At 36.9% G+C, this 21,683-nt stretch overlaps 1 protein-coding gene across 5 annotated transcripts in view; it reads right to left on the reverse strand.

The window, feature by feature from the left end:
• Nucleotides 1–21,683, reverse strand: part of TTC17 (tetratricopeptide repeat domain 17) — a 126,458-nt gene that overhangs the window by 64,695 nt on the left and 40,080 nt on the right. For all 5 annotated transcript variants that reach the window (XM_025266201.3, XM_025266200.3, XM_025266204.3 and 2 more), the window contains 7 exons: nucleotides 20,176–20,288; nucleotides 18,223–18,369; nucleotides 16,609–16,724; nucleotides 16,287–16,452; nucleotides 15,057–15,134; nucleotides 14,696–14,920; nucleotides 7,188–7,374 (listed from right to left, as the gene is read on the reverse strand). In XM_025266201.3, the coding sequence (XP_025121986.3) occupies nucleotides 7,188–7,374; nucleotides 14,696–14,920; nucleotides 15,057–15,134; nucleotides 16,287–16,452; nucleotides 16,609–16,724; nucleotides 18,223–18,369; nucleotides 20,176–20,288 (1,032 nt within the window). The remainder of the gene's footprint in view (nucleotides 1–7,187; nucleotides 7,375–14,695; nucleotides 14,921–15,056; nucleotides 15,135–16,286; nucleotides 16,453–16,608; nucleotides 16,725–18,222; nucleotides 18,370–20,175; nucleotides 20,289–21,683) is intronic.

Here is a 21,683-nt window from a genome sequence, read left to right on the forward strand (position 1 = left end):
GGAAGGGTTGGTAGCCATCTCCACCTCCTCATCTCCTCAACAAACCATTAAAAAAAAAAACTTTGAGAAGACTGCCAGTGACCTCTGTGTTCCAAAATCCAATGCTTTACTCTGTCTTCATCCAACTCAAGCTCATAGGATATGCCCACGTGATGTAAGAATGATGATGATACAATTAACCACTCCTTGAAACATTTTCTTCCCTCGGCTCTGGAACAGAATACTTGCCTGGTTTTTTTTTATCTTACTGGCTACTCCTGTACTGTTCTTCCTCTTCTTGACCACTAACTGTTGGCTGGAATGCCTAGTAATTAATCATTGATGTACTTTCCTTTTTATGCAATCACTGAGGTAACATCATCCAATTTTGTGATTTTAAACACATTCATAGGTCCACGGCTCACAGATTTTCATCTCTAGCCTGGGCTCTTCCTTGGCCACAATGACAGTTGTGTACAGCAAGAGATAAGCAGTTGCTATACATCCAACTGCCTATCCAATACCCTCACGTAAGCATTCAGTAGGCAACTGAAACTTAACGTGTTTAAAACCAAACTTCTTTTTCTCCCTAAGCCCGCTCCTCCCTCAGACTTTACCGTCTCATTAAATAGTACCACAAGTACACCTACCAGGTCTTTTTTGTGAAACCCAAGGTTATACAGCAATCTAATGATGCAAAATTCAGAAGCGAACAAAGGGACGTGCTGAACCGAAAGCGGCCATTTTAGGTGTGCTTTTAGGGCTCATCATGACTGTCCCCCATAATACAGCTCAGATCCAAGTTTTATATAGGCATGTATGTATCTCTCTTGAGGGGTGACACAAGAAATGCAGTGATTATACCTTCATAAAATGACTCAATAATCTACAAATATGAATTCTTTCAGTCTTAGAAGTGTACTAGTTTATGACTTGGGGATAAAAGAATTATGCATGAGGCCTTGGAAGGCAGAGGACTCAGATTTCAGTCTCTGTGCTACCAATGACTGGCTCTTTGACTTGAGTAAATCATCACCTTTGCTTCTCAATTCATAAAAAGGGGACTTTCTTATCCTCCCTGGCACCATCACATAGATACAAAGGATTATTTGGTGACCAAATAATCAAAGCCTTTTAAGTAAAGAAATATAGAAATGCAGACACCTTAAAAACTATGTGTTTCAGACTGTATCTTTCTTTCTTTTTTAGAGCATATATCTTCACTAACTCTCATCAAGAATGTGATAAAGCAAAGGTCCTTAATTGCTGGTAGCATATCTCGGACAGTCCACAGGAGGGCAGCAAAATGCAGGATTTTTTTCTTTAAATTCTGAACTCCACGTAAGGTACAAGTTATATAAATCTACAGAAATTTAGGTAGAAGATCACAGGCTAAAACTAGCAGGCAATGGAACAAGTTATCAAAGGAGATAAGATTTAGGTAAATAGTAAAGAGATGCTAAAAAAACAGAAACACTATAAAGACAACACAGGATAATTCTTTCACACACTGGAAAAGATATTACAGCTCATGTAGGGACTCCCTTGGTGGTCCAGGGGTTGAGACTTCACCTTGCAATGCAGGAGGTGCTGATCCCTGGTGGGGCAGCTAAGCGCCCACATGCCTCACAGCCAAAAAGTCAAAACACGAAACACAAGCAATATTGTAACAAAGTCAATAAAGATTTAAAATGGTCTACATCAAAGAATAAAAATCTTTAAAAAGAAAAAGATCATGTACATGATTTGGAAATTCTTTTTTCTATAATGGAACAAGCTTTCAAATACATATTATAGAGAAACATATATAAAAATTCCAAGTATGTGCTGCTGCTAAGTCACTTCAGTAGTGTCCGACTCTGTGTTACCTCACAGACGGCAGCCCACCAGGCTCCCCCGTACCTGGGACTCTCTAGGCAAGAACACTGGAGTGGGTTGCCATTTCCTTCTCCAATGCATGAAAGTGAAAAGTGAAAGGGAAGTCGCTCAGTCGTGTCCGACTTTTCGCGACCGCATGGACTGCAGCCTACCAGGCTCCTCCATCCACGGGATTTTCCAGGCAAGAGTACTGGAGTGACGTGCCATTCTAAGTATATGTGAAAGTGAAAGTGAAGTCGCTCAGTCGTGTCTGACTCTTTGCGACCCCTCGGACTGTAGCCCACCAGGCTCCTCCGTCCATGGGATTCTCCAGGCAAGAATACTAGAGTGGGTTGCCATTTCCTTCTAAGTATACTTAGTTAAATTACTAAACTCTGAGTTCTGTATAATATTTATTCATTTTTCTGAAGACCTGGGCCAATAATTTTAAGTAGGTATGTGTCTCAGTAAATTAAGAAAAGATAAGCAATCAGAAATTAGGGGCTGATGTTTAAATTATATTCAGCTAATAACAATGCCATTGTTAGTGGCATACTTATAAGCATGTAATGAAGTCTAATAAACATAACCTACCATCGGTCTTATGTTTTCTAGTATGAGAAAGGCAATACTGAATGAAGAATACTAAAAGTAAAATTATGCATATCAGAGATATAATAACAGAAAAACATATATTGCTTAAGTAGTAGAAAGCATCTTTGTTAGATATAACTTTTAAATTTTCAAATCAGTGAAGCTAAAGAATGAAAGCATTTAGAAGTTTGGAGTAATAAATGTGTGGAAAATCCACTATCATAAGTATTACAGATACAATATTCACATTATGCTTATGCTGCTATTAAAATTATTTTCCATCTTTCATCATTAGAGAAGATAATAATTACTGCTTCATGAAAGTTCATTTTCTGTGAGATACTGTTATTTTCATTTTTTTACAAAAGTCCTTTTTTAGGGTTCTCATGAGCACTCATGAGAACTTACTTGTATTCAAAGCCACGATAAGTTTGACAGATTCCATTTTACTTTTAAAAAGGCCAAGTATGCTGTTACTGGACTTCCCTGGTGGCTCAGACAGTACAGCGTCTGCCTACAATGTGGGAGACCCAGGTTCAATCCCTGGGTCAGAAAGATCCCCTGGAGAAGGCAATGGTACCCCATTCCAGTACTTTTGCCTGGAAAATCCCATGGACGGAGGAGCATGGCAGGCTACAGTCCATGGGGTCACAAAGAATTGGACATGACTGAGTGACCTCACTTCACTTCACTTTATGCTGTTATTGAAAAGAGTTTGTTAAAGTGGCCAATTCAGTTCTAGTTAAGTTAAACTATAAAATAACAAACCAATAAATGTGGGAAAAAAGTATGTATTTCAAAACTGGCAAAATAAATTGCTTAATCAAAACTGGAAGCACTAGCTTCTGTTTCACTGTTAACTTGAGAGTGGACAATTAAAAAACCAATCTATTATGTTTTCCTTTGCAGGATCCTTGAAACTGAAATGTTAATATAAAATACCTATAAAAGACAAGGGTTACTAAATAGTATTCAAAGGAGAGAGAGAGACGACGCTGATCAGCAGTTGCTGTAAGAACATGCAGCTAACAGTGAGAGTAGTGACGTGCTCAGTCGTGTCCGACTCTGCGAGACCCCACGGGCTGCAGCCCACCAGGCTCCTCTGTCCATGGGGTTTTCCAGGCAATAGTCCTGGAGTGGATTTCCATTTTCTTCGCATAAATGGCAGCAAATAAGATGACTTCTAGATTAATCAAAGTTTGGGAAAACTGTCAGATAAGTGATTTTTCACTAAATGTCACACTGTTAGCTATAAAGTCTTTAGAAGCAGGAAAACTGTGTGAGCATAATGATAATGTACGTTTAAGCAGAATGAATCAGTATTCAAAGCTAAATATATTACTTGTGCACATATTACAAAAAATACACACTGAAAATCTGTGTGAAAAACGTCCATGATTATATATGAAAAGCAATAAAATACTTGCTGATGTTAAAAGACTGCTGACAATTTTACCATTTAGTTCATACTACCCAAGAGATTATACACTATATTACACTTGCCGGAAAAAGTGTCTAATGTGGATCTTTAAAGAAAATGATTTGTGGAAAATTAATAATAGTGGTCAGAAAAATAGTTTTAAAAATGTTTTCCAAGAGTACTTAACTATTTTTGATCTTGAAAAACTTACCTGAAAAGCTTTCAGATTGGTAGCTTTTCAGATAGACTTTCATAAGAGAATTTTATAGGTTGGGAAAGGGTGAATAAGGGCAGCTTAAATTCTTATCCCAAAAAACTCAATTACAATACAGATTCCTTCATTATTATATGGAAATAGAATCACAAGTCTTGCTGTCTCTGGAGACCTTGGTATAGTCATAGTAAAACCTTTAGACAGATAATATGTCAAATAAGTAAGATAACTTAAGATTCTTTCAATATTGCAAAAATGAAAAAGTAAAGGGTAGACAGAATCATTTGAAGGTAAAGAAATGCTAATCATTACTCAGAGATCTTGCCTTCTTTTTCATTAAGCATTTAGTAAAGCTCAGAGATAACTGGAATAAATGCAACTGTTAGGTTTTGAAATATAAGAAGTTCATCATTTTGATTAGAGGTGTTTGCATCTCTCAATTTCAGCTTTTCCAAGTTGGAACTTGGCAAAGCAACCATCAATAAATAAGATTATTGTGGAAACAAGTAATACAAAACCACTGTCAAAGAAAACTTTAATACTGAAATTAGTTCAGTATTATTAATGAGTTTTTAAACCTAGAAAATGCTACAGCATACATTTCCATTAGGGGTAATATTATTTTTTTAGGAGTTAAAAGACACTGGATTCTTTTCTAAACCAATTATCTGCAATGTAAAAAGGTCTATTTTTTTTAATTAAAAAAAATTTTTAAACGGGCTCTCTCTGAAAGAATTAAAAATGGTATTCTCTCTTCCCAAGTCAAATTATTCTATTTTATTGTTATTGTATTGGATCCAATAATATTCTTGGAATAAACTGGACTATCAGATACTATAATTTTGAGAAAGATCTGTTTCAAGATAATAGTTTCCTGAACTAGTTGAGATCATGTTCTGGGGGAAAATGCTCAAGACAACTAATTTCCTCTCTTGACATCAGTGACATAAAATAATAATAAATTTCAAAAAACTAAAATACTGGACTTTCCTGGTGGTCCAGTGGTTGAGCCTCCATGCTTCCACTGCAGGGGGCATGGGTTTGATCCCTGGCTGGGAAAGATCTACATACTGTTCAGGGTGGCAAAAAAAAAAAAAAAAAAAAAAAAAAAGAAACTAAAATGCTAAGAGAAGAAAAGGCTTTTAGAAAAGTTATCCCTGCTGCTGCTGCTGCTAAGTTGCTTCAGTCGTGTCCGACTCTGTGTGACCCCAGAGACGGCAGCCCACCAGGCTCCCCCGTCCCTGGGATTCTCCAGGCAAGAACACTGGAGTGGGTTGCCATTTCCTTCTCCAATGCATGAAAGTGAAAAGTGAAAGTGAAGTCGCTCAGTCGTGTCTGACTCTTAGCGACCCCATGGACTGTAGCCTACCAGGCTCCTCCATCCATGGGATTTGCCAGGCAAGAGTACTGGAGTGGGTTGCCATTGCCTTCTCCTATATAGATATAAAACCCTTCTCCCTAGTAACAGAAAAGAATCAAGAGAGGTGAGAGTAAATAAAGAAAACAGGAAATAATCTATTAATATAAGCAGCTCACTGAAAAAAGTGAAAATTTGTTTATAAGGCAGTCCTTGGATGACATCAAAATTTTAAAGACCACAACATATTTTCTAGTATTACACAAGAAGATTCTTAACCTTTTGAGTCATATTTTGCATTCATCATGAATTTCTAATGACTTACTTTTATGCAAGACCTACTCTGTGAAAATAATCTCATTTAATTCTCCTCAAAAGTATATGAGATTTTACTGTCTTTCATTTTATAGATTAGGACACACTTTACTGGGAATAGAAAGACAGTAATGGCAGAGCCAGGGCTCCAACATGAATCTGTCTGCCTCTAGCACTAGCCACTGCACTACACTGCCTGCCAAAACACTGTCTCAGGCCATCAACGGTCACATACAAATTCTACTGTAGTTTAGACAGTGCTCAACACTGATCTGCAACTGAGCTATTTTGCTGCTGAGCTTTGTTTCTTCACCAGAAAACTGGGCTCTGATATTTAAAACGGACCAACTGCCTTCCATTAAAAATCCTAAGGCAGTGTGGTAAAGTGAATCAAGAAAATCAATTTGGATGCCAAATCTGGTAATTATTGATGTCTTTTAGACAAGTTACTTAATAAAGTGTGTGTCACTTAAAAAAAAATCTGATAGAAGGAGCTGGACTAGTTCTCTGGTCAAATACTGGATCTAATTTGAACATTAAAAGAGCAACTACTGTGTGCTCTACAAAAGCAAGGTACTGAGGATCCATATGTATATAAACTGCACCACTCATAATTCAAGTTAAACTTCTTTTTTTTCTTCCCAGTGAAGATTAAGCAAGTAAATAATCAAATATTGTAGACCTATTATATTCAATATCCTAAGATAAACCATAAATAGAAAAGAATAGAAAAAAGAATATATATATGTATAATTGAATCACTTTGCTATGCAGAAAAAATTAATACAACATTGTAAATTAGCTATACTTCAATAAAAAGTATTGAAGAAAAAAAATACCATGGAACTCTTAGGGAGTTCTAATTGATAAATCTACAATGACTTAGATACTAACTCAAATACCTCTAACCCAGGTAGATACACTTCTGCACATGTGTATATATGTGTGGTGGCAGTGGGAGAAAGCAGAAGAATGCATAGCGGATACCACTTCACATCAGATGACTATTTTAAAGGTGCAGTAAAGGTCCGCATCACCTTCACTCAAAGACAAGGAGCTGCATCTCAGTGAATGAGCAGAGAAACACTGCTTCAAATCTCATGACATAGTTTGAATTCGTGGCAGAAAAAAATTTCCATTGCCATTCAGTTATTGTAAAACATCAGAGATTTTGAGAGGGGAAAAAAAACCTTACAGCTCATCAATCCCAACTGAATAATATACTTTAATCAGCCTTTCTCAAACTAGGGTTCTGGGAGAGAACTAATAAGCCAAATGCTCCAGAGTATTTATAAAGAAAACAATGAGTTAATTTCTTTTCTATGTATCTAGAATTATGCTAGTTAAGTAAAATCCTTGGGAAAATTAAGAAAATTATTTTCTGTGTTCTGTTGATCAAAACAGGAATCCCAAATGAACTCATTATTTGGCCAGGATTAACAGCTGCTTACCACTGCAAACAGAAGAGGTGATGTTGTACAGAAAAGGATAAAACTGCATACAGCGAATCAGCTTCAGGCTGTTCTCACACTCTGGGCATTTGGTAGTTAATTTCAAAGCCTGTCTAAAGGCCTCAAGTGCCCCACTGATATTCTTCAGGGCAAGGTAAGCATTTCCCAGGCTCAAAAAGGTCAGGGGCTGAAAAGAAAAAAGAAAAATCAGCAAAATGTTAATGAATTAATATTTTTCCGAGAGTTACAAAACCTTTACAGTTTTTGTCTTTTGGCTTTTTTTTTAGGTTATCCTATGAAAGTTACCCCAGCTGTCCATTTTATTTACATCAGCTAATTCTAAACTGTTTAACATAAATTTATTTTTTACCTTTTTACTAAGATAAAAATTACATCAAGTGTGTAATGTACATTAGTCTTAACTGTACAGCTGTAACCACCACTCATCTAAAGATATACAACATTTAGAACATTTCTAGTACCCTGAGAGGCTCCCTTGGGCCACCCCACCCCCAACTCCAGATGTAACCACTGATAATGATGCTGTGACTTCTATCACCACAGATTACTGCCACCTGTTCTTGAATGTCACATAAATAGAATCAAACAGCATGTTCCCTTGTGCATGTAACTTGTACCCTTCTGTAGCTTCTTTTACTCAACCAAACCTGTAAAGCTTTTTTTTTTGGGTATACTATATTTTCACTCTTTTTTGGAAAAAAAAAAAAAAACAAACAAAACTGATGTGTAATGTAACCTCAGATATGCAGATGACACCACCCTTATGGTAGAAAGTGAAGAGGAACTATAAAAAGCCTCTTGATGACAGTGAAAGTGGAGAGTGAAAAAGTTGGCTTAAAGCTCAACATTCAGAAAACGAACATCATGGCATCTGGTCTCATCACTTCACGGGAAATACATGGGGAAACAGCAGAAACAGTGTCAGACTTTATTTTTTTGGGCTCCAAAATCACTGCAGATGGTGACTGCAGCCATGAAATTAAAAGATGCTTACTCCTTGGAAGGAAAGTTATGACCAACCTAGAGAGCATATTCAAAAGCAGAGACATTACTTTGCCAACAAAGGGCCGTCTAGTCAAGGCTATGGTTTTTCCTGTGGTCATGTATGGATGTGAGAGTTGGACTGTGAAGAAGGCTGAGCGCCGAAGAATCGATACTTTTGAACTGTGGTGTTGGAGAAGACTCTTGAGAGTCCTTGGACTGCAAGGAGATCCAACCAGTCCATTCTGAAGGAGATCAGCCCTGGGATTTCTTTGGAAGGAATGATGCTAAAGCTGAAACTCCAGTACTTTGGCCACCTCATGTGAAGAGTTGACTCACTGGAAAAGACTGATGCTGGGAGGGCTTGGGGGCAGGAGGAGAAGGGGATGACAGAGGGATTGGGGGCAGGAGGAGGAGGGGACGACAGAGGATGAGATGGCTGGATGGCATCACCGACTCGATGGACGTGAGTCTGAGTGAACTCCAGGAGTTGGTGATGGACAGGGAGGCCTGGCGTGCTGTGATTCATGGGGTCGCAAAGAGTCGGACATGACTGAGCGACTGAACAGAAATGAGTGTTTCCACATGTGAATACACCACATTGTTTGTTTATCCATTCTGCTACCGATAGGCTGTTACTGGATTGTTTGTAGTTTTTGATCTACCACAGATAAATTTACTATGAAGTGAACATTGTTGTAAATGTCTTCTGATAGACATATTACTCATTTTCCTTGGGTATACATTTAGAAGTGGATCTTAAGATAGGCATACATTTAGTTTTATCAGATCCAAGCAAATAGTTTTCCAAAATGGACATACAGACTTAATACTCCTACAAGCAAGTGTGAGAATTCACTGACTTGGTATTGTCAGTTTTTAAAATTTAGCTGTTTTAGTGAGATGCTTAAGTGGCATCTCACTGTGATTTTAATTTGCATTTCCTTGATCAGTAATAATATTGAAACATTTTTCATATACTTAGTGGCCATTTTGGTACCCTTATTTCTGAAGTGCTGTTGTTTTCCCCATTAAAAAAAAATGGGTTGTCTTTTTTTTCTTATTGATTTGAAGGAATTCTTTATATATATACTAGACATGATGACTTTGTTGGACATACTTATTGCAAATATCTTTCCCAGTCTGTCATTGGCCTTTTTATTTTCTTAATGGTATCTTTTGATAAACAGAAACTCTTAATTTTAATGAAGTTCAGTTTACATATTTTTTTCTTTTGTAGTTAGTGCTTTCTGAAATCTTTGCCAGCTATAAGGTAATAAAGACTTTCTCCTATGTTTTCATCAAGAAGTTTTATTGTTTTATCTTTCACATTATGGTACATGATCCACCTCAAATTAATTTTGTATACAACATGAGGTAGGAGTCAAGGTTCATTTATTTTTCCATAGGGGATATCCAAGTACTCCATTACTACTTACTGAAAAACCCAAAGCTCCCCCAAAACACTAAACTACAGGTGTGCCTTTGTCATAAATCAGCCTATTTCTAATTTCTCTATTGTGTTCCACTTGTATATTTGAGTATCTTTGTGCCAATTCCAGTGATTTAATTACAGTAAGTCTCGAAATCTGGTAAGTCTTCCAACTCTGTTTTTATTTCCCTAACCCCCAAACCTTTGTGCTATTCTAAGATCCATTTTTATGTAGATTTTTGAAACTATTCATCAATTCACACGCACAAATGCATGCAATTGCTGGGAGTTTGGGATGAAATTGAACCTATAAATCAACTTAAAGAGAACTTACACCTTAACGATACTGAATCTTCCAATCCATGTACATGATGTATCAACATACAACCATTTATTTAGGTTTTCCCCTTAGCAATGTTTTCATGACAGAAATCTTGTGCATCTTCCTTTAGATTTATTTCTAGATATCTGCTTTTTTGATGCTATTGTAAATAGTCTTAACATTTTATTTTCCAACTGTTTTGTGAGACTTTGTTTTTATAAGCAGCCCAAAGTATTCAGTTGAGGTCATTTTAGTGGAAATATGCCTATGCTTACTATTTGCTGTGTACAAACCATTTATTCTACACTTATTTTATCATTAAAAATATTTTAAAAGATCGAAGAATGTTGTATTTCCAAACTGCACAGTATATCTCCATGAAAAGCAATACCTATAATTTTTTTCTTTTTTAAATCATGAAAGTATGATGATACATTTACAGAAGACTTGGAGAATACGGAACAAAGTTACACAGTTCCACTATATATTACAATTTTCAATATCAAACTTTCAAAATTAAAAGAATGAATAGACAGAAAAGTAGGATACAGTAGACTTGAAAAGAACTATGAACCAATTCAACATAATTATGATATATACAATTTTCACACAACAGCAGGATACAAATTCTATTTAAGTTTCCATAGACTATAAATCACAAGATATTAGAACATGTAACACCTATAATTTATCAGCTACTTGCTTCTGATTCAGGCTGTTAGGTCATCACAAATATCTCACTATAACCAAGCCAAGGTTTACAAAATATTCCAGATTAAAGAGGTCTAATGTGAGTAGTTCTCAAGTTACATTTAAAATAATACTTAGAGGTTTACAAGATATAAAATTAAATTCCGTACTTAAAATAAGTGTCTTTATATTTTCCATAAGGAAACAAAGTATGATTATCCCTACAGCTAGAATGATAGTTGGGGCAAATATCTTGTATTCAGACGAACTGGTTAGCATTTTAGAAAAAAAGAGTAATTTTCTAATTCAGTCAGAAAATAATTACTGAGTGATTGTTTTCATTGTGTTTCAAATACTGTTTTTCACACTGGGGATAGCAGAAAATAAGAAAGATAAACCTCTGCCTCAGTGGATCTTATAGTCTCATGTCACACAACTGTGGGGATGTCACACAACTGTGAGTAAAATGTGATAAACAACAGCAGGGAAGAGACGTAAGTAGTGTAAGAGTTGGGAAGAGAGTGGCATTTCATATAGAGCAGTAATGGAAAGGCTCACTGAGAAGTTAGTGTTTGTAAAAGATCTTAAGGAGATGAGGCACAAACTAGGAAGAATCTCAGTGGAAGAAGCATTCCAAGCAGGAAGAACAGAAAATGCAAAGGTCCTGAGGAGGGACCACAGCTAGCACGTTCAAGGAACTGCATGGAGGCAAGTGAGGCTCCGACAGAATGACCAATGGATCGATCCCACAGATATGAGGCAGGAAAAGTAACAAGGTCACGTAGGACTTTGTACCCCATTATAAATTCTTGTCTCTTATTGTGAGTTACATGGAGGGACACTGCAGAGATTTGAATCGACAAATAACAACGTCTGATTTTTAATAATAATCTCATTGTTTGCTATAATCTGAATAGAGTATAGGGCAATAAAAGCAAAAAACAGAAGCTAGTTAGGAGGCTACTGAAATAATCTAGATAAAAGATAATGATGGTTTGGATAAAAGATAATGATGGTTTGGATAAGATAGCAGTGGAAGTGAAGAGAAAGTTGCTCAGTTGTTTCTGACTCTTTGAGACCCCTGGACTGTAGCCTGCCAGGCTCCTCTGTCCATGGACTTCTTCAGGCCAGAATATTGGAGCGGGTTCCCTTCTCCAGCAGATCTTCCCAACCCAGGGATTGAACCCAGGTCTCCTGCATTGCAGGCCGATTCTTTACCAGCTGAGCCACCAGAGAAGACAGCAGTGGAGATGAAGATAAATCGTGAAATTCTGGGTATATTTTAAAAACAGAATCAGCAGGCTTAGTCAATAGATTGCATCTGCCCTGAGAGGAGAAAGGTACGAAGGATAACTCTAAGTTTCTGTCTTGAACTACTGGCTTCACCGTTTACAGAAATGGGGAAGACCAAGACCAAATTGGAACAATGTTAGGGAGCTTAGTTTTGGCCTGCAGTTTTAGTGTTTCAGACATTCAGTGTGTTTCAGACATTCAAGTGGAGATGTCAGATAAACTGCTGAATAAAGGAGTCTGGAGTTCAGAGCAAAGTTGATACATGAGTCAATAAGAAAAGAACAGTGTTCTTGAGATATGGTTCTGGAACAAGTGGATATCCATGTGGATATGAACTTTGACCCTACCTAACATTACAAAGAAAATTTAACTTTAAATGGATCATAGGTCTAGATGTACAAGCTGAAACTATAAAACATCTAGAAGACAGCATAGGAAAAGATCTGTGTATATCCAAGAGTCAACTATTTAAAGGACTATTTTTTTCAACCTTCTGATAAGGACATCTTAAATCTAAGAATAGAAATCAAAAGGAATAAGATAGTAAATTAAGGGAATTTTTAAAAGCTAAGATAAGAAGGCAAAGAGAGAAAGTATTTTTAACATATGACAGATGGAGTTTAAAGATTTTATTGTATAAAGAATTTATGTAAAATTTTTAAAGATTCTAACAAAATGGACAAAATTCCTACATAAACTTTTACTTTAAAAATACAACTGAAATAAAATATCCTTAAAATAGGATACAGAAGTTTGTTATAACAGAGAAGTAAAAATTTTTTTTAAGTAAATTTGTTTTACAAATGTTAATACAGAAGCAGTGTGACTTGACTATAAAGAGTGTGAACTCTGAGGCCAATCTCCCTGAGCTCAAATCCAAGCTCTCTGACTTTCTACAAATCCCTTCAGTTTTCTTTTTCTATCAAATGGGTAAATCTTATCTCAGAGGGTTGTGTGGATTAAATGAGTTATCACATGTAAAGTGCTTCATATGGTGCACTAGAAAACAATAAAAGTTAGCAGTTATTTCAATTGCTTGATAATTATATTATCTGGTGATAATACTAGAGAAATGAATATTCACAGATCTTGATTATGGCAACATATATTGGCTCAAATCTTTTTCTGAATTGTTTACTCGTCTGTATCAAAGGCATCAAAATATTCATTCTACCAGCAATCTTTCCTAAGAAAATTTTCTTTACACAATCATTTGAATTGATGGCTATAAAAACTATATAGTCATGTTTTTTTATATAATAAGGTTTAAAGATTACCAAAGTTACAGTAAGGGGCTTCCTTGGTGGTTCAGTGGTAAAGAATCCTCCTGCAATGCAGGACCACACAAGATGTGGGTTCGATCCCTGGGTTGGAAAGACCCCCTGGAGGAGGGCATGGCAACCCACTCCAGTGTTCTTGCCTAGAGAATCCCATGGACAGAGGAGCCTGGCAGGCTACAATGCATAGGGTCACAAAGAGTTGGACACAACTGAAGTTACTTAGCAAAGTAACAGTAAAGTTACAATATACAGAATATTTATGTAGAGGGAAAGCTTACAAGGAAATACTTCCAAATGTTGGCAGTCAGGGTTAGGGTCTGATGAAGGTATATTCAGGGGTATTTACCCTGATTCACTTATTTATCTTTTTATTCTTATTACAGTACCACAGTATTTAACTGAAATTTTAGTAGAATTTTCAAATACAGAAAGGTAACAAATCTTTAAAGGAGCTCTTTTTTCTTCAGAAGAATATTGCCTAACTGCCTTGGGTGATGGTGCCAAAAAGTGAACCATGACAAGTATGAAGGGAATATAGCTGTGCTGAGCCTTCTATTTGGGTGCTCCCTTTATCACATCCCATACAGAGCATCTGTTCTACCACACTCACACCTGACACTGTAAACATTTGATAAATATTTGATGTACTTCTCTGGCAAGTTGGCCTTTGTATATAACACAGTGGTTGTAAACTTCTACTTAGAATTCACTTGTGAATTTGTGTATTTCAAAGGAAACTTGTAATAGGCAACATTTCCTGCTAATACTGAAAGAAATTTAGTTTTGGGACACCTCAAATAAACCTAAGCCTTTCATGCACAGTTCTTCTACAAGTTTCTTTGGGTATAAAACTTGGAAACATTTAGACACTAAGTATAAAAGCAATTTAATTGTATATTTATTATAACTGCATTTTATCAAACCTAAAATGTCATCAATTGTAACATGTATCCTTATTTCAGAGATGTTAATATATGAAAAAAAAAAAGGAAGTGGTATTTTAGAAACTATGAAATGAAGTAATAAACTACAAAGCAGAGGTGTAACTCCATGGGCTGCATGAGGAAGGTTCAAGGTACGAACCTACCTACCCTTATCAAAGCAACCTTTAAACTGGGCTCTGGCTTGGTTGGCATAAAGATTTCAAGTTGTAAAACAATATAATACTAAAGGATGTGCATGCTGTAATGAGTAGGCTAAAGTGAGAAGCAGATGTTTCCGACATAAAAAGGTGGCAGTATATTTTTAGCAGCTGTGTCATTTTTAAATATGTTTCTAAAAATAAACTGCATAATTTATAAACTTCCTTTAAAATAGAGATAAACACACCAAAAATACAACAAAAGCCCTCTTACAGTATGCAAATTCTACTCTGAAAAATAAAAAATGCGATTTTTTTTATGCCCTGTCTACAAAAATACAACGAATACTCTGAATTTGAGTTACCACTACGTAGTACATATTGCTACAAAGGAACATGAAACCTCACCTCAGAGCTATTGATGGCCAAAGCTTGAAGTAGCAGTTTAGTGGCGTCAAGATGAAGGCCATAGTGAATCAAAAGGTTGGCCAAGTTAACAAGAGGAACATCCTGGTATTGAAGGGGAGCCAAATTCAATGCCCTCTGAAGACAAGCAATAGCAAAAGTGCTATTTCCTACTGCTCTCCAGTAGAGTCCAGCTTCATTGAGGATCAGCCAGACAGGAGCATTAGGCTGCAAAAGCCCAAATACTTCACTTAATTCAAGAAGACAGAACTCATGCTCAAAAGAATTTTTAATACATGCATTGTAACTTTTAATTACAATTACCCAGCATTTAAATTTCAGATGTCTGAAGTAGGCGGCTCACCTTGTTAATAGCATGAAATAAGAAAGACCCAATTTCTTCTTCTGGGATAGTATAGTTATTAATACGGGAAAGCAAAATCTGAAAACATTAAAAGGAAGACTGAATCAATTGAAAATAACAGGGAAGACATTTGAAAAGAATTTCTACAGGCAGCAATCTTTACTTGAGCTCATCAGGAACAGCTAATTTGAATAGACATTTATAATTTATATACATAACATGAGGTCACTGACACACCAACAGGTGTTACCTTACTCACACGTATGCCTTAGTTTCCTTTAACTAAAAGACATATACAGCACATACATATTAAGATGATCTATCACTTCCCCATTAAAGTCAACCTAAGCATCCAGAACCAAATGAGAAATTATTCAGAAAACAAAGCATGCAATACCTGATGCAATTATCTGCTATCCTTCCTAACTGGAAAAGCATCAGATCCTCAGTTAATCACTTTATATTCCTGCAGCATTTATGTAACTGTGAACAACTCTAAGAGAGGGATCATGGTCTGTTTATCTTTGTATTCCTAGAACTCCAAACACTGCCTGAAACATGTTTTTTTGCTTCAGTAAATGTTGAATGAAAGCAGTAACTACTCATAGTTTCAAAATTAAATTTAACAAAGGTCATTGTGATGGTTTGTTTTCTCTGTAAAAAGGAAATTTTTTCATTTGTATCCATGGAATGGTGTTTACCCTAGGATTTATATTCAGTAATAAGATTCCTAGTTACACATAACTTATAGGAACTACAGAAGACAGCCTAACAGAACGTATTTAAAGAGGTTATCAAATTCATACAAATTCCTAAGGACCTCATATGAGTCCAAAGCAGGGTTGATAAGGCCAAGGAAAGGGAATCCTCAAGCTTTCAGTTTCAATGATGCAAACTTCTGGTGGCTTGGAGGACGCAAAGCTAAACTGCAGTGGTCGGAATGGCCTCCACTAGGTAAACAGAGTTGTGTGTGCTCACCTTTGCAGCCCTCTTAGAGGAACAGTGCTTAGGTGGTCTGTGTAAACAGCAACCCCAAGGAACACTTTCCTGGCAGTCCTTCAACAGCATGACTGACTTCTTAATAATTTCACTAATTCTTTAACTTAATCCTTCAGTTTTATAAACTTAGAGCTCAACAACTGCCCTCTATTTAATTTTTGCTCCACCAATGAGGCTTGTGAAATCACCCAGAATGGACGGCAATAAACACCAAGCCTAAGTGAGCCTTACTTTTCGTGCATGGTCATCTGGCATTTTGGCTTTCAGATCCATGCGGACCTCTAATTCTTTGACTAAGTAGGACAGGGTCTGGCTTTTTCTGATGTCAGTTATGGAACAGTCAGGGGTTTGGGCCTCTTCTTCTGAAGAATAATCATCACTGTTGAGTTCGTGGATCCTGGCACAAGAAAAAGGAACAAAATTCATATTTTCAAAGTTTGGGTGACTTCAAAATAAAGACTTAACCTTTCAGGTCCAAGGCTGGTGCTCTCAAAGAACCGCCAGATGACAATCATGCAGAATCAAGTGCTTTGCCATATCCATAAGCACTTGCCTGAGTCCTTTGTTTTCCGGAGGCAGAAAATACGTTGGCAATTCCCCACCAACGGGGACTCTAGGATAGCTTTCTGCACAATCAGCTCTTTTAGGCCACAGAATATGCTGCTTGTCCTAACAGAGAAAAAAAAGTTTCTCATAAATTTCTTCAGAGTCAATATTTCAACATGCTAAATGAACTTTTAAAAGAACATAAATGTTACTAGGAAAACCAAATAACAATTTAGTATTTTAGGATCTAGAGACTGAGGTAGACTCTAGAATATTCTTTCTACTGCAGATTGTTAGTCTTAAGTCAATAATTCTACCTGCTCTACCACAAACTGGCTCAGGGTTGGGCGGCTTAACTCAGCTGAGCCACTAAGACACAGGGAGAGGTTTGCTTTGGGATTCCAGGAAAGAAATGCCAGTTTTAGTCTCTTAAGCCACAGAAGCACATTCCTTCAGCTGTTGCTGGCTGTCGCCTCATTACCATGAGGAAGACCAGCTTTCGGATGGAACCAATACAGTGGATACCAAATTAAAGAAGAGGAAAGCAATGCGTTACTGGGCCACTGTTCAACCAAAGCCAAAGTTTGCTCTATCTTTGGATTTCCTATAATACGAGGTGAATTTTCTTTTAAGTCAATTAGAGGTGAAGTTTGTGACACATACCTGGAAGCATAGAGATACGTGAGAAATTGGCACAGAAAACTATTTTTCCCTTAACTAAGACCTTTTTTTTTTGCCAATGCCAAAGTTTAGCAATTATTTTATTTGTAAAATTCCATTTTTCTAAATATAAATAATTAGTACCAGACGTTTACTAAACTTACAGCCTGAAGCTTTCAAACTTGGGAGTTTATATTTCATATAATTAAATATAAGTGGCTGTAATTAATTCTGTTAAATTCCTGAAAATTTAGTAGTGAGGGCTTCCCTGGTGGCTCAGATGGTGGTGAATCTGCCTGTAATGCAGGAGACCCAGGTTCGATCCCTGGGTTGGGAAGATCCCTGGAGAAGAGCATGGCTACCCACTCCACTATTCTTGCCTAGAAAACCCCATGGGCAGAGGATCCTGGCAGGCTACAGTCTATGGAGTCACAAAGAATCGGACATGACTGAGTGACTAACACTGTAAAAAAAGAAACATACAATGTTTCTGTCTTCATATCTTGATATCTCCATTGGCTAACATATAATTATCTCTTAGCTAGCTTGGAAATACATATTCATTTACTTGTTTATTTTCTGTATCTTCTGCTACAATGTGAGCTCCAGCAGAGCAAGGAACCTGGTATATAGTTGTCAGCTCAATAAAAGAGTGCTGATTGAATACATGAAATATATACAGACATACACTGAGGTCAAATTTAGAAACTTGTGAGGGCTGGTAATTTTATTAGAGCTTTGATTTGACATCAGGGTGTCTATGTGCCCCATGTGGCTGGCAAGAAATCAAGACAGGTCCTATGTCTTACTTATCCACCACCTAGCAGAAGGCCTTCCATTTAATCTAAGCTTAATAACTCCTAACAGTGACTGGGCCCATATTAATCAGCAGGTTGAAGGCCACTCCTTTAAGAAATCTGATTGTCTGAGAAAACTCCTTCATCATCCTCTACTAACTTACCCTGTATGCATCAGAGTCCCTGCCCCAGATCCAGAGAACAGAATGGGCTACGGGAGAAGACTTGACCAAATCACTGATATCACTCTGATTTGCTTGAACATCAAAGTTCACAGACATCATACTGGAAGTTGAGGAATCCTCACCAAACTAGAAAATGAAAAGAAAAGTGCAATCAAATTGAAAGCAGAAAAGCAACTGTGACTCAGATTTAACTTAAACCCAAAATGTTACTGAATAATCAAAATTAGAAGGAAATCAGAGAGTAGGTCAGCTAAAAAGCAATCAGATCTTTAATTTTCAGAACCATGCCCCTATAGTACTCGCTCCAGATAACACGTAGCTAGCAACTTTCACTCAACTAGGCCGCTGATGTGTGAGAACACTTGTGTGGGCTGTTTTCTTCTCCCTCTACTTCCTTTCTGGGATTTAGTCTCTTACAGGTTTAATGATGGCTGATTAAGAGGTTTGGTTCATTCTTCTCCCCTGTCTGGACTAAAGTGATAACTACTCTATAAAATTAGTGTGCTTAATATACCCATCACTTAGGCATTAAATACTATTGTACAATCAATTTCAAATATGTATAGCCTCCCCCCAAACCAAAGAACAATATTTGATATGCTCTCAAGATACCATACTTCCTATGTATTTCTGGAACCTTGTTAGAAAAGAGACTAGGACTAAGATGGGATGGAGTAGGAAAAACATGAGTAAAAGGAATGAGTATGACGAATTCATAGCTCTATGCCTTGATGAATAGGAATATAGTCTTTCCCTATATAGTGGTGATGAAATTTATAGATACATCATACTGGAAGCTATACACTGGTGCATGGTAGTCTTCCAAATGGTCTGTCTTGGGACCATTATGATTTCTAAAAGTTACATTGTGTTTCAGTCTATTTCATTTCTAAATATTCCCCTTTTCCTCTTAAAATGCTTGGATTTAAGACAGGGAGCTACAGTCTTAGAGGGTGTGAGTCTGTTCTTCCTTTACTACTCCTAAAAAATAAACATGGGATACTGCTAGGAGCGGGCTCACAATAATCACAGTAAGCTTCTGGCCTCTATTACTATTTCTCTTCTTAAATGACCTCTTAATTTTTTGCTTCTTACTCTTTCCCAATGTCTGGGTTTTCTTTTTTTTTTTCCAGGTTAAAGCGTTCTAATTTTTCATGGTCTGTCTTTCTATAGAAGCTGGCCTGATCTCTTAATTATTTTAAATGCTTTTCACTAGAAATTTCTGTATCTATAATTAAGGACATGATGGGTTTTCTATAGGATATAATAAATGTTCTTTTATTTCCAGTCTCCTTTTGAATGAAAACTGGACTCTGGTTGTACTTACTATCTATACCAGCATCAGTTACATGCTATTTGGTATCATTATGTATTATTTCTTCCCAACTAGACAGGCTGGGATGTTACGTGCCATGTGTGCCTGTACGTATATGTGTATGTACCTGTGTGGACATACACAGAGACAGGAAGAAAGAGAAAACAGGCAAACAGCAATGGTGCTTAATAAACCTTTCTTGTTGATAAGATCATTTTGTTAATGCTTTTGGTTGAAGCAACATAATTGGACTGATGACTTTTGCAAAGAGCATGGCTACTCTTTCCCAAATTGTAAATTAGGGGTCTTACTAAAGTAAGTTATAACGAAAGGTAAAGGCTTTGTGTCATAGACCAATTCTAGCTCTCATGGTAAAGACAGGAATTAAACACATATGAAAAGACAAATACAGCTAGTGCTTTAGGAAACAGAAATGTCATTTATCAAGTAACTGAGTACTCTCTATAAATCTGACTTATAAACATAACAGATACTCAAAATCTTAAATGACAATCACACATTTTAGAGCTCAAATATACAAGGAATTGTGAGTGGGAGAGCAATATTACTCTTGATATGCAAAAGTTGTAAGAACTAGAAGAGACCAAGAAAAAGACCTGGACATGGTCCACATTTTCAAAGATATCACCACGATGGTAGCGCACAGGTTGGTCCCACTGGCAATGTAAACTGTGCTGCTGGTTGACTAGACGGCATATCTGATGATTTCCTGGGATACAAAAGGAGATGAAAACTGATGAAAAGATCAACAATGCCAACACAATTTTCTTTGTCTAAGTCATGTAGTATCAGCCCTGCACTCTTCAGAGCCTGGTGAGTACTCATGGAGGGGTACATATCCAGGGGAAAATGCCTTAATGGTTCATTAAATCATTCTAAATCCTCAATTTCTCCATCTATAAAACAAGGTGCCACTAAATAATCACTGAGGTGTCTTCTGGCAATTCTAAGACTGTAAAATCTACTGAGTAAATTGTTGTAAGACTTTGCCCATCTCTCTGGAGACAATTTGCTTTATATACTTCATAACTTTTTCAAATTTATATATGAGCTCTGGTTGCATTTTAGTACAGACTGAGCAGTAAGTAATCCCAAGGACCAAACATACTCTTTACACTCAAAATAGTAAAGAATACTTGACAGGTGAATTGTAAAATGGGACTATAAATGGTCATGTGGTGGTTCAGTCACTCAGTCACGTCCAGTTCTTTGCAACCCCAAGAGGCTGTAACAGCCTCTACTTATCAAGGGAGAAGGATATAATATAAGTGATTCTATTCATTTTTCTTTGGTGTCAAGTTGTCATATCTGCTCCCACAGGGTTTGATCATAAATGAAACATTCTGGATACAACCAAATCACTGATATGCTGTCAATGCCAGTTCCTTTAGACCAGTGGTTCTGTTTTGGGGTCACAGACTGTAAGAGATGCTCATAATGGGACTTCCCTAATGGTCTAGTGGTTAAGACTCCATGCTTCATCTGCACGGGACACATGTTCAATCCCTGGTCAGGAAACTAAGAATCTGCATATCTACATGGTGTGCCTCCCCCGCAACCCCCCTCAAAGAGCTATATATCGTCTTCACAGAAAAGAAGTTGTGCATATATACAACACTGTGTGTAATTTGGGGGAGGATTTCAGAATCCCCTGAAAGTAATCCATTGATGACCTTTTTTGCTTGAGACAAAGTCTAGTCTAACCTCTTCTAAAATAAAACATTTGTTTTTAATGGAAGAAAAAAAGGACATTTAGTCTTACTGCCAGTGTTGGCTGAAAAGGGTGGACTTTTGTTCCCAGGCTGTGTCTGGCTTGCATTAACTTGCTGTAGGGCTCTGTTGCTCACAGTGTGCTTTCAGACCAGCAGCAGCAAATAGCAGTTCATTACAAAAACAAGAATCTTAGGCCCCACCTCAGAACTACTGAGTCAGAATCAGCATTTTGACAAGATTTCCAAGAGACTGACATGCATATTAAAGTTAGAGAAGCATCAGTGTTGGCTACAGAGGGCAAAAAACTGTTGGACTCTTAGGATACAAAAGATTTGGCTTTTACTTTAAAATGTGAATTATAAAAAAGCTAGGAGGATCAAACTGGCTCCCA

This window comes from Bubalus bubalis, chromosome 16 (genome assembly GCF_019923935.1).
Source record: "Bubalus bubalis isolate 160015118507 breed Murrah chromosome 16, NDDB_SH_1, whole genome shotgun sequence".
Lineage (NCBI taxonomy): Eukaryota > Metazoa > Chordata > Mammalia > Artiodactyla > Bovidae > Bubalus > Bubalus bubalis.